Here is a 13,491-nt window from a genome sequence, read left to right as displayed (position 1 = left end):
GTTGAAAAACACATCTGTCCGTCTTTCCTTACGTTGTTCACTTTCTTATGTACCCAAAGAGTGGGCATTATAGAGACTGTTGTCTTCAGAAGAGGACTAGGCCAAATGGCTCATTTCGGTCACTGTCTCTGCCCAGAAGGTGTAGTCAGAGCCTCCCTCAGAGGAGACATGTGGAAGACTGTGGCTCTTTCATAGAGAGTTCTGTCCCTGGGGTGTCCCTTATTGCTGCGGGCTCCGTTTTCAGCCTGGAGGAGAGTCCCGAGGAATCTGTTAGGTCTGTCCTATCTCCAGCTTGCACTGATTTACACCCGGGGCTCCCGGGAGCCGGGGAAGCCGTGCATGTGGGCCGCTGCTGCCGCCGGGGCTGCTGAAAGAGGACCCGAAGCCGAGGCCAGGAGCCCACCGAGGTGCTGAGAGGAGCTGCGGTGAAGTTTGACCTCTCAGAGCTCTTCTAAAGCGCCTAGTCCCCACTGGAGAATAAGTCAAACAAATATTAAGGGAAGGAAATCGAATATCTATGCTGAACACTGGAGTAAGATCTGAGCATTTTAAAAGAGTGCCCAGTTGGGAATTACAATAGAGTGACACTTTTTTCTTCCCCACTGAGCAAATTAAAATGACAAGCTCAGAATTTATTTACCTAGCCATTAATGAAACATCCTATCTTCCCTGTCCCAAAGAGGGGGAGTGTGCTTCCTGCTGGCACATCTTCCCACCGAGGTGTCTCCTCCTCACTGACTTCCCCCCCAGATAAGGCAGGTGAGTCGGTTTCAATATGTTTTCCATAAGCGCTTATTTCTTGCGGGGCCGTGCTGGTGCTCTTCTGCCCTCTCCACCCCCGGGCCTGTGTGCTCCCCACCGAGCCTCCGCGTCTCTCCCGTCTGCGGCTCCAGCGGGCCCACCTGGCTCTGTGGCTCCGTGCCTCAAAGAGCTAATGCTTATAATGTGGGATAGTTATTTTAAAGAGGTGTTGGTACACTTGATGGTTTAAAGAATGCATACTTCCCCTCCCCCCCATTCAAAAGGAGATATCTGCAATGATATTCCAACCTGAAGGGATCCATATGTTTGAGGGTTATTGTTCCAAAAGCTGCCTGTTGTCTCGTTGGGATTGATTACAGGCTTTGGCTGCTCCAGGAATTCAGAGCTTCAGAATTTGGCTTATGATTTGGGGATATGGGGAATTCATCTTGCATGGGCTGCTTATCTGCCTTGATTTTGATAGAGTTGCTTCAGGGAGGTGTGTGGGCAGGCCTTGGCATAGGGCCAGGGGAAACGAAAGCCATAGCAGCATCCAGGCCATGAGCGTCCCCAGCATCTGGGGGGCTGGGCGGGGGGGGGGGGGGGGGGGGTGGGGGTGGGGGGTGGGGGCAGCGTCTGTAGCTTTCCAAAGAAAATTCTGTGTTGTTCCCCAGTGTGAACCTGCGTCCTTCACTGCCGGTTATAAACCTGCTTGCAAAATCATGAATTGGAGACCGTGGTTGTTGATTGCTGCTGCATTAAACCTAGCAATTCCACATTTTGGAAGAATAAAAAGAAAGCAAGCTTAAAGGATCAGAGTAGTCCCCTGACTTCAGAATGGTCATGACTAGGAACAGCGAGTCTTTAGAAAGCAAGGTGAACTAGTCAGTGTAATGTTTACGGCTCCCCTCTTAGATCAGATTTATTTCTTGGTGCTCGCAAGTTGGTGCCTAGGGTTCGCATTAATCGTGATTGCTGTATGTTTGCTACTCTCTGTTGACGGGTTTAGATCAGGCATTGGCAACCTTAGTTTCTAGTTTCCCAACCAGCCTTTGAGTTGGACTGAAGATGTGAGGGTTGGGGCAGAGGTCCTGTCGACCCTCTGCTCGCTTCTTACAGCTAGGCCCCTAATTACACCCACGGCCTAGATCTCTGGGGCTAGATTGAAAAACTCCCCTAATTCAGAGTAGCCCATTCAGGCAGGATTGTGTCTGCCCTGTTTACTACTCCGTGCCTAGTGCTTAACACATAGTGGATGCTCAGTAAACATTTATTGACTGAATGAGTGAACCTAATGTGTTCAGACATTGAATTTTCTGTAACATACAGTTTCTGAGAGTAAAATTACTTGTTGTTCAAAGTTAAATGATCCCCTCTTCTGTATTCAGTGAGAGAATCCACGTAGAGGTTGTCTACTTGCTGGCCTGCTAATAAACACATAGCAAAGAGTAATTTTGTACTAATTACTTACCTGGTTGGGGGCAGTGGGAATCTCAACCCTCACTTTGTAGCTCTCTTAAAATGAAATCCATGAAGCCTTTTCCTTATTCCCTGGTCTCCCACCCCCAACCCAGAAGTAATCTTACCGTCCTCTTAACTCACTTTTGTGCTTTCTCCTGTGTCCTTGCTTTCTTTCATGTCTAGCTTTTTGTGCATATGTCACTAGCTTTTCTAAACGATTAGGCCCTTAATAATAAGATACATGCTTTATTTTTGTATACATTCTTCGTTTTTTTGTTGTTGTTGTTGTTGTTGTTTTTTAATACTGCATTTTTTTCCCTCTTAAGTCACGGACCTCTTCAGTTTTAACGTTTATTTATTTTTGAGACAGAGAGAGACAGAGCATGAACGGGGGAGGGGCAGAGAGAGAGGGAGACACAGAATCAGAAGCAGGCTCCAGGCTCTGAGCCATCAGCCCAGAGCCCGACGCGAGGCTCGAACTCACGGACCGCGAGATCGTGACCTGAGCTGAAGTCGGACGCTTAACCGACTGAGCCACCCAGGCGCCCCTGTATACATTCTTTGGATTGTAAGACAGTCCCTAAAAATTATGCTGAGTGAAAAAAGCCAATCCCAAAAGGTTGTATACTACGTGATTCCATTTATATAACCTTCTTGAAATTATAAAATCATAGAAATGGAGAACCCATTAGTGGTTGCCAGTGATTGAGGGGGAGGGTGTCTATAAAAGATCAGGCGGAGAAAGCTCTGTATCTTAACTGTGTCAGTGTCAGCGTCATGTGATATCACACTATAGTTTTGAGATGTTGCCATTGGGGGAAACTGGGTAAACAGTACACAGGCTCTTCATTATTTCTTACAACTGCTTTCAAATTTGCAATTATCAAAATATTTGATTAAAAAAATAGTAGAGACTCAGTAAGTATCTGTGAATTGAATGTATAAATTAATTGACAAACAGGAATACTCATATCTCTCTATCCCCAAACTTTATGATTTTAGCTTGCTGCTTGATTGCCTTTCTAGAACTTGATATTAGGATTAATATTCTTAACAGTAGATGGAATGAGTCTGAATTTTTAAAAAAATGCTGTTGAGGACATCCTTTGTTTTGACAGTTTGGACTTTAAAAAGAATTTTTTTTTTAATGTTTTATTTATTATTGAGAGACAAAGAGCGCAAGCGGGGGAGGGACAGAGAGAGAGGGAGACACAGAATTTGAAGTAGGCTCCAGGCTCTGTGTTGTCAGCAAAGAGCCCGGTGTAGGGCTCGAACCCACAGACCATGCGATCATGACCTGAGCCAAAGTCGGATGCTTAACCGGAGCCACCCAGGCACCCTGACAGTTTGGACTTTATTTTAGTTTTTGCCTTTTATTGTAAGGAAATGCATTTTTTGGAAATGCATGGGATATAAATAAATGAATACTTTGAAAGAATCCCTCAGCTGCTTGATTCCCCACCGGGACATTATGGGGTTTAAGCAGACATATAAGGAGGGCATTATGCTGAATTAATTCACGCATAATCAGTTTGGAACCACACTGATGCTTCAGCCAGGATTACAGAGTTTATGGTCAGTGCCACTTCTTCCCTTTGCACGGTGAGACGAGAACCAAGTATTGGCCAGTTTTGGAGTAGTGTCCCCGATTGCTAGGCGATGGAAGTCACCAGGGCAGTGACCTGAAGTAAGGAGAGTTCCCCCTTACTGGACAGAGCTCGTATCTTTGGTCCCCCGTCTTTTAAATTGAGCCTCACCAAAATCAACTGGAAATTCTGAAGCCTCAATAATAGTTCTTCATAAAAACTAAAGTTTCCGTTTTCCACTCGATTTAAAGGATTTAAAGAGAGTAGCCATTTGACTTATCACTTTTCTTCTTTTAACTTTGTTAAACAATCCCATGGGACCAGACTCAGAAATAGTATCCCCCGTCCCCCCCCCACCCCGAGCTGAGGTTATGGAAATAAAAATGATTTCATGTTTAGTGTGTCCTGAGGAGTGTGAGATTGGAAAACCCACGACCCAGTCCTGACCCATCCCTTACCCCTCCCGTCCCCTCACACTCACGTCTTTCCTTCTCTTTGTTATTCTCTCTCAGGAGATTCATTGCCTCGTGAAAGATAGTAGTGGAGTTTAATCTTTCATTCAGCTGCTTTTTGCTTGTATTTCCTTCTCTGTCCCGAGCCTCACCGATTACCAGGATCCAGCAGACCCACGGATGTCATCTGTGGGGTCTCACTAGTTTGCTGCACAGCTGACAGGACTTCCTTCTTTTAATGGTGTGAGCATGTGGCTTTCTTTGGTAAATGGGAACCACATTCATGAAGAGCCTTCAGCTTTTAGAAGACGAATGCCAGGGAGGAGCACAGGGTTTTGTGGGTTTCCCCACCTCCTCTCCCTACCCGTTCTACCCTCAGCTTGGTCAGTACGCGTGCGTGACTCTTCCCGTGTCTGCACTAGCACTCGTGTAGAACACCGGTCCCGAATGCCATTCCAGACAGCACCACCTGACTTCTTTGTTTCCCAAGTGGGGCGCTGAGTGTGGGGACATGAGGCGCTTTTCAGCCTCGGAAGAGTGGGAAATCCTGCGACTTCATGAACAGATGCCCAGGCTGGGAGTTAGGCTCCAGCTTCGGCTCGAACTGACAATGTAACGTTGGGAGGGCCTCTTCTTCTCCAGCTGTTTTCTCATCTGTACGGCGAGGGAGCCGCACAGAATGAGCTCTGCCTTCCACATGGTCTCCAGCTGCGGATCTCTGAAGTGGCCTGGGCAGGGGCCAGCAGCTCAGACTGCCAAAGCGTGAGTCTTCTCCTTGCCATCCACGGAAGACCCCTGGTTGTGCCATCGGGTGAGATGGTACAGATCAGGATGAGGAGAATGTTTCAAAGCCAGCTCCTCCAGCAGGGTCTTCTTAATTGTGGTTACCATTGCGGGATTTAATGGTACACTCTCTCAACTCTGGCCAACCCCAGCCTGTCTCTTTGCCTTCATCACTGCCCCGAGTCCGAAGAGAGAACTCGAAAGGAATGGGTCAGCACCAAGGCACTGACCTTCAGCCAGACTGGGGCAAGTAGAATGGCTGCCCAAATCCCAGAAGCCTCCCCATGATCCTGGCTTTGCTGCTTGGCTTATTTTAAGCAAACCCTGGCCTTGGATTGGAAAGGTCTCTCAGGCAGACTGGAGTGATCCAACAGGTAAATCTTAATACTTAACACAGCATGTACATGTATTTGTCAAAACCAACCAGCATCAGGGAACTCCAGGTGACAGCTCAGGGCTCCCTCACTCTAGATGTCTAGCGTTGGCATTTAACTGCATCCCGGGTGTGGATGGAGGCTCTTTGGCTTTTTGGCAAAAAGAGAAAACTACCAACGAAAACTACCAACCACCGGTGTGACTAAAACGCATGAGCTGAGGGGCGCCTGGTGGTCAGTCGGTTAAGCGTCCGACTTCGGCTCAGGTCATGATCTCACAGTTTGCGACTTTGAGCCCCGTGTCGGGCTCTGTGCACACAGCTCGGAGCCTGGAGCCTGCTTCGGAGTCTGTGTCTCCCTCTCTCTCTGCCCCTCCCCTGCCCACGCTCTTTTTCTTTCAAACATAAATAAACATTTAAAAAAAATAAAAAAAAGCATGAGCTGAAAATGAAGCCAATCAACTCAAGCCCCAGTCTACTTCTTTTCAGGAAATTCCAAATATAAAAGGTGAGCTTTGTTCCTGGAGGGCTGAGAGTGAATCCGATAACTGGCCCTTCTGTGGAAACTGGCCAGGAATTGGCATGCAGCCAGCTAGCGCTCTCCCATCTGGGCAGCATGCAGGACAAGCCCGAGGGAAGAAGGGCCACTAATCCAAAGATGTTCGAAAGTCAGGATCCCGGCAGCTCTGCCTCCGCTGACCCAGGCGTGTGACCACGGGGTTTGGGCTGGTTCCTGGGGTTCTGTTCCACTCTGATGGTTAGGGATGGACACAACCCAGGGGCCGTGTACAAGGACAGAAGTGAAACCCCAGCCCGGTTTGATGTGCCTTGGATCCATATTTCCCGCATTTCCCTCACTGCTTCTTCGTCTGTCTGGGCTCCTGACTCCTGATACATGTGGTATCCCTCTCACCCAGTAGCAATATCCCTGTGGAACTGTGTCTTTGAACTGTGATGACTATAGCAGCCCCTTCAGAGAGTTGCTTTTCTCCTAAAGCTGACCCGTGATTTCATAATTGCATAGCCCAGATGGGTACCACCTGTTGTTACACCTTCCCCCTGCTCCCCCCGGTCTGTTTCCTGAATCTGTGGTGAGCACACACCCTGGGTTTAAAATGCACTCTCCAAGTTAGCTTGGAATATAGTGCATTAGCTAGCCTCTTTTCAGGAACATTTGTTGGGTACCCATATGTGAACGGTACTTTAAACCAAAGTTAAATAATGCGGGCCGTGTACTTTAGAGACTTACAACTCACAACTGATCACAGCTGGGTTAGTTTCTTTGGGAGTATGTCAGTGAGGAAGAAGATAGAAGATTTTAGCCCTGAAAGGACATTAGAGGTCATTTAATCCAGCCCCTCTTTTGCAGATGGCAAAACGAAAGCAGGACAACCTGAAGAGTTTGCTTACACAACTCCTCAGTGGCCAGGCGAGGCCTGGATCTGCTTTAGCCAGATCCTCTTGGTGCACTTTCTGTAGCAGGTGATCTAGGCTGCCTCCTGTGCCTTTGAAACAAAGATAGACGGTCTTAGTTTGGTCAGCTAGCATTGGGAAGCCACAGAAGACCTCAGGAAGTTGGAGGGAGGGAGGAAGGGAGAGAGGAAGAGAGAGGGGTGGGGGGAGATAGGTAACTCTGCAAACAGCTCAGTGAGCATAGCTGGGAGTTCAGAGAAGAACAAATTTCCATAATCCAGGTAAGGGGTGGTCAGGACCAAGTTTGTAAACCTTTGAGTGGAAGCAAACAGCATGGTATTACCTTGTTTAAACAGTGATGTGGAATTGGCCCCTAAATGTTGGGATTCTGTGTCTCCCTCTCTCTCCCCCCACCTCTCTCTTAACTCTCTCACTCTCTCTCAGAAATAAACATTAAAAACAATAGATGAGGACAGTCTATACAGAGGACTTCAGCGGTGCAGGCAAACCATCGAGTAATGGCTTAGTGACCTGAGCAGAGCTGTGGAAGCACTGTTACTAGAGCTCCAGGGATATCGTGTGGAGTTTCAGATGCCCGCACTGCCAATATATAAAGGCATCTGTTAGTAGTGACAAAAGGCTGACCCCGGAGCATTTCCCTGAGCTAAAAAGAAAAAAGCTGAATTAGAGTGGGAGGTGGGTAGCCATGAGGAGAGGGGGTGGAATTAGAGTTCCCGCTCTTCTGGCTGGGAAGATGCTTTACTGTCTACATGATCGACTTCGTACTACACTGGGGCTCGATCAGAGAGGGCCCATCCTGCTCGGCCCCACTCCGTTTTGATCCCGTAGTCAGCTGCAGAGTTATAGATGAAGTGACAAGGATGGTCTCTTGATTGTATCCAGCTGCCTGGAGTACGTCAAGGGCAGAGAGGCCCCGCCTGAGGAACAGCGCTCACCAACGGCTCCAAAGGAATCTGAAGTTCAGGACACCTCTGATGCTTTTAGAACAGCGTAGTTCAGCCTTCTGTGACCCAGTGTCACCGAATTAAGTCCCTGTGGAGGGAAGTCTGATAAGTGGCTTCAGCCAACAGGAAGAAGACTGAAATCCTGACGGCGTTTGCCCCTAAAACTGAGCCAGTGTTGTTATGGTTGCTGCCAATGGGGGCTTGCAGAGAAGGACCCGTGGGAAAGCGCAGGGATTGCAAAGCTTTGTTGACTCAAAGTAGATGCGGGGAAGACGCAGCTTGCATCCGGCAGGGGTGTTCCCCACCCCTGGGGTTTAGTTTACTTACGTGTGCCTGGAGCCCTTTCAGAAGCTCTTTCAATCCGCTGAGGTGACTGCGGCAGCGGCGTGACTTGAACAGGCAGGTGTCCGGTGTTGGCAGAAGGAAACTGGCGGTGCGTTTCATGGAGGGTGCTCGGGCCCACAGACCAAACAGCAGTTATGGCTCACATACTATGTCGTTGCTCTGCGCTCTATAAAACTGTAAGAGTATCATATTATTTTAATCTGCTGAAACACAAGCCCCAGAGTAGGAACACAGCAGCAGCCTTACACATCCGAGGAAATGTTTGACACGACTTCGTTTGTCTGCAGCTATTATGACGATGGCTGTGGCTGATTAACTCTGTTGGTTACAACATGGTGTTAATGAGGCCAAGGTTGTGGGTTTGAGAGGTTTCACACAAAGGAAACCCCAGGCCACACTCAAGACCCAGGTCAGAGAGCCCATAAAAGCACGTGGATGATCACAGGAGGACTGGGTGAGACAGTGTAATGACTCAGCGAATATCCCTTATCCGCTTCTGGAGAAGCCGTTTAAAACATGTGCTTTGGTGATGGTGAATTATTACTGTGATCCTCACACGCAAGGGATATCCCAGTATTACTCGTGGTAGCTGTCGAGCGGTACCGTTGCAGACTTTCTGAATAAAGGAGGACACTGGCTGTGATCTGCAGTGCCTTCTTGTATTCTCAGCTTTTTCGCCTGCGAGAGCCTCCGTGTCCGTACGTTCAGAAAGTGCGCGTGGAACGCTGCCACGCGCGGGTGCCGTTCTTTGTGCTTGAGAAACCACAGGGAAGAAGACTAAACTTCTGTCCTCATGGAGATAAACAGTAAGGAAACAATAAATAACCAAAGCAATTTCAGAAAATGAAAGTTTGGTGAAGAAAAAGATGGGGTGAGGGGATGTGATGAAGAATGGCCGGGTGGGAGAGGTGTTCACCTTGGCTAGGAAAGTGTGAAAGGGCCTCTTAAAAGTAGGCGACATTTAAGCAGAGACCTCACTGATGAGCAAGAACCAGCTTTTTGAAGAGCTGGGACAATATCCCGGTCAGAAGAAAAAGACACAGAGGTTAGGATTAAAGACCAGAAAGGCCACTGAAATGTGGAAGAACATGGTAGAAGAGGTTGGAGAGTGGGGTGCACCCTTCAGAATATGCTAAGGAATTTGGCTGTCATTCTGGTCATGGGAACCCATTCTTTGTTTTGTTTCAGAGCTATGGCATTTCTTAAAGATTTTGGGGGTGTTGGGTTGAAGTGTGTCCCTCTAAGAAAGATATGTTGAAATCTTAACCCTTCGTAACCTTATTTGGAAATAGGATCTTCTCGGGTAATAAAGTTAAAATGAGGTCATTGGGGTGGGCTCTAATCCAGTTGGACTGGTATCCCTATAAAAAGGAAAATTTTGGGCCCAGAGACACACACACAGAGGGAGGAAGGCCATACGAAGACAGAGGTTAGGAGTGATGCACCTACAAGCCTAGAAAGACCCAAGATGGACAGCCAAATGAAGCTGAACAGCAAGGAAGCATCCTTCCCCTATAGGTGTCAGAAGGGAGCATGGCCCTGCCAGCACCTTGACTTCAGACTTCTAGATTTGTGTTGCTTTAAGCCGCCCGGTGTGGTGAGTCTGTTCCACTAGCCCTAGCAAACTACAGAAGGGGCGGGGGGCGCTGGCCCACTGGCTGTGCCTCTGGGCAAGCAATGACACATCCTCCCTGGACTCAGTGACACCTAGGCATTGAGGAAGCCTCTGCTTGCTGCAGCATGTGACCATATGACATATATATGCGGGGACATATATGATGAAGATAATATTAAGATGTATATATGTGTATATATATATGTGTATGTATATATGTATATATGTATATATATACATATGTATATATGTGTATGTATATATACATACACATATATATGTACACACACACACACACACACACACACACACACAATGGGATACAGCCTGTTGGCTGAGTTACCCTGTATAGAATACAGATTTTTCTCAACTTGCCATAGGGTTACCTGATAAGCCCATTGTAAGTTGAAAATGCATTTAATAAACCTGATTTACCAAACATCCCAGCTTAGCCTATTCTACCCTAAAAGGTGCTCAGAACACTTACATTAGCCTACAGTTGGGCACAATCATCTAACACAGAGCCTATAAAGTTGAGCACCTTGTGTAATTTATTGAATACCGTACTGAAAGCGAAAAACAGAATAGTTGCCTGGGTACAGGATGGCTCTAGATGTATAGATTGTGGACCCCGTGGTCGCATGGTGACTGGAAGCTGCAGCTTGCTGCCACTGCCCAGCCTCATGAGAAAGGACCGTACTGCAGATTGCTAGCCCAGGACAAGATCCAAATGCAAAAAATTCGAAATACGGTTTCTACTGGATGCGTATTGCTTTTGCACCATTGTAAATGTCAAAAAACCGTAAGTTGAACTATCCTAAGTTAGGGACCATCTGTACTCTAATATTCTTTTAGGAATAGTCCTCTTAGAGATACTCTATAAATAATGGTCTGGAAGGGTGAGAGTGGAAGCAAGGAGATGAGTTAGAGCCCTGTTAACAACAGTCTAGGTGAGAGAGGATGGTGGTTTGGGCTGGAGAGAGGGGTGGGAGAATTGGCAAGAGGTGGTCAGAAGTAGAGCCAGCAGGACTTGCAGATGGATGGGGTGTGGGGAAGCAGAAAAGGGAGGAATAAAGGCTGTCTCGTAGCTTTTGGGCTGGGGCAGTCAGGTAGCCGATTTATTGAGATGAGAAGATTGAGAGAACGGCTTATCTGGGGATATGGAATCAAGAGTTATGTGTTGGCCATGTTAAGTTTGAGATGCCTGTTTATCCAGTGGAAGATATTAAGTAAGTAGTTGGTTATCTCTGGAACATTCTGGGCCAAACAAATTTAGAGGTCAGTAGATTATAGAAGGTATTTATTTAAAGGGATGAAAACTAGTTGAAATTAGAGAGTTTAAAGAATAGGGCACAGGACTGGACCCTCAGGAGCCTTAGAGGCCTGGTAAAGGATGAGGAATCATGGTGCTGAGACGTGGCAGCATGAACAGCTGGTAAATTGTCAATACTCCTTAACGGTACGCACTTCCTCTTTTTTAAAGGTTAAACTAACTTACACAGAAATACACGGGGAAAGATCATTGGAGGTACCCCACCCCCAGTATAGCAAATTGTGTTTCACAAAACCGTATCTAAGAACCTTTCCAAATGTGGAATTCAAGTTTTTGTTTTCAGTGTGTTACATTATAGAATCAGGCACATTCTCTACACATGAGGCTTCTAAAAGGCCATAGGAATGGCTGTGTGCTCCAGAGAAATTGTTTTGTTTTGTTTTGTTTTTTAAGAAACAGAGACTTTCTAAGGTTTCACAATTGTCAAATTTAATATAAACTAGGACAGTTGAGTTGCACGGTTCCATTTATTCTTCATGTGTGCATTCATTAAAAATGGAACCTGTTTCCATAATCATTTGTTAAGGGATTACCTACCTTGCCCAATTCAGTAAGCTATTTTCTTTTTTTTTTTTTTTTTAACTTTTTTTTACTTATTTTTGAGACAGAGAGAGACAGAACATGAGCAGGGGAGGGGTAGAGAGAGGGAGACACAGAATCTGAAGCAAGCTCCAGGCTCTGAGCTGTCAGCACAGAGCCTGATGGCGGGGCTCGAACTCACAGACTGTGAGATCATGACCTGAGCTGAAGTCGGACGCTCAACCGACTGAGCCACCCAGGCGCCCCTCAGTATTTTCAAGCAACCGCAGGAAGATTTGGAGGAAATTAGAATCCGCATCTGTCTTTGAGTATTGACGGAATAACTAGCACCTGTTTAATTGAACATCTTCAGGGACGCATTCTGATCTGAGCTGGTGAAGGGTTCAACCTGGCGAGTCTGCATACCATGTGTATAACTTAGCACTGTGCTCGGTCGTCGTCTGAACTGGGAATTGATTGTTGATGGATTTCTTGCCTTAGGTGTGGCGGGAATTTCCTGACCGGTTGGTGGGTTACCCAGGTCGTCTGCATCTCTGGGACCATGAGATGAATAAGTGGAAGTATGAGTCGGAGTGGACCAATGAGGTATCCATGGTGCTCACGGGGGCAGCGTTTTATCACAAGGTAAGAGGGGGGCAGCAGGCGGGGGCAGGTGGGTCTGAGGTGACCCAACTGAGCGCATGCTGTTTGTTCTGTTTGGCCCAGTTGAATTTCTGCTGAGTTTAGGAAAAATGTTCTAGTCAGAGGGCTTAGGAAGGCCATTGTCGTGTCGTGTGTCAACTACACTAGTTAAGGAAGAAAGGCCATGTTGTGTGATTTTTTTAGTTATATTTCTTATTATACAGATAACGCATATACTGCTATTAGCAAATATGGAAAATTCAGAACAAATGTTATCATAGAAGAAAAGTCACTTGTAGTCCCATCACTTAGAGACAATCATTGTTACCGTATAGATGTTTTTTGCGGTTTGCCTTTTATTTATTTACTTATTCACGTACGCAGACTGTTGTAAATATTCTCATTAGCCTGATTTTTGCATGTATTATGAGTTTTTTTAACATTAACATTTCTTCGTAACATAACTGCTAATATGCTATTGTATTAATATTCCGTAAATCATGTGTAACTATTTTTCTATCGCTAGATGTTTAGATTGTCTCTAATTTTTTATTTGCTATTTTATGTATTTATTTATGTTACTTTTTTTGTTGAGAGAGAGAGAGAGGATATGAGTGGGAGAGAGGAGCAGAGGCAGAGAGAGAATCTTAAGCAGGATCCACGCTCAGTGTCGGTCCCACGACCCCCAGCATCACGACCTGAGCCGAAATCAAGAGTTGAGCGCTCAACTGATTGAGCTATCCAGGCACCCTTTGTGTTTTTTGCTTTTGGTTTTTTTGTTTTGGTTTGTTTTGCTATTTTAGATAAGCTTAATATCTAATGCTTAAATAGTGATCAGTATCCATTTTCATAATTGTGCTTGTGATAGATTTCTAGAAGTAGAATTACATCAAAGGGAATGAACATTTTGGGGAGGTTTTGATGTACATATTTGTCTGTTGTTTTCAGCATCGTTTGCACCAATTGCACACCCAGCAAAATATAAAACTATCTTACTATTACCCCTCCTTGCATGAAATATGTAAAAAGAGAAAAATCAAACTGAGCTGTTTTGATAAGTGAAGACGGATCTTACTATTTTCACTCTGATTTGATTATTGTGGTTGAAATTCCTTTTGTGTCTTTTGTGTTTCCTCTCTTCTGAGAATTGTCACCTCATGTGTTTGACTTTTTTTACTAGGGAGAGGTTGAAGAGTGCGTATTGGACTTTAGAATATTCGGTTTGATGATTGAGTGCCCCTGGGAGTGTATAGTTTAATTGAA

General features: G+C 46.0%; 1 protein-coding gene across 2 annotated transcripts in view; it reads left to right on the top strand.

Moving 5' to 3' along the window:
- Positions 1-13,491, top strand: part of EXT2 (exostosin glycosyltransferase 2) — a 144,809-nt gene that overhangs the window by 121,245 nt on the left and 10,073 nt on the right. For both annotated transcript variants that reach the window (XM_027072848.2, XM_027072846.2), the window contains exon 11: positions 12,088-12,231. In XM_027072848.2, the coding sequence (XP_026928649.1) occupies positions 12,088-12,231 (144 nt within the window). The remainder of the gene's footprint in view (positions 1-12,087; positions 12,232-13,491) is intronic.

This window comes from Acinonyx jubatus, chromosome D1 (genome assembly GCF_027475565.1).
Source record: "Acinonyx jubatus isolate Ajub_Pintada_27869175 chromosome D1, VMU_Ajub_asm_v1.0, whole genome shotgun sequence".
Classification (NCBI taxonomy): domain Eukaryota; kingdom Metazoa; phylum Chordata; class Mammalia; order Carnivora; family Felidae; genus Acinonyx; species Acinonyx jubatus.
This window is presented reverse-complemented; position numbering and strand designations above follow the sequence as displayed.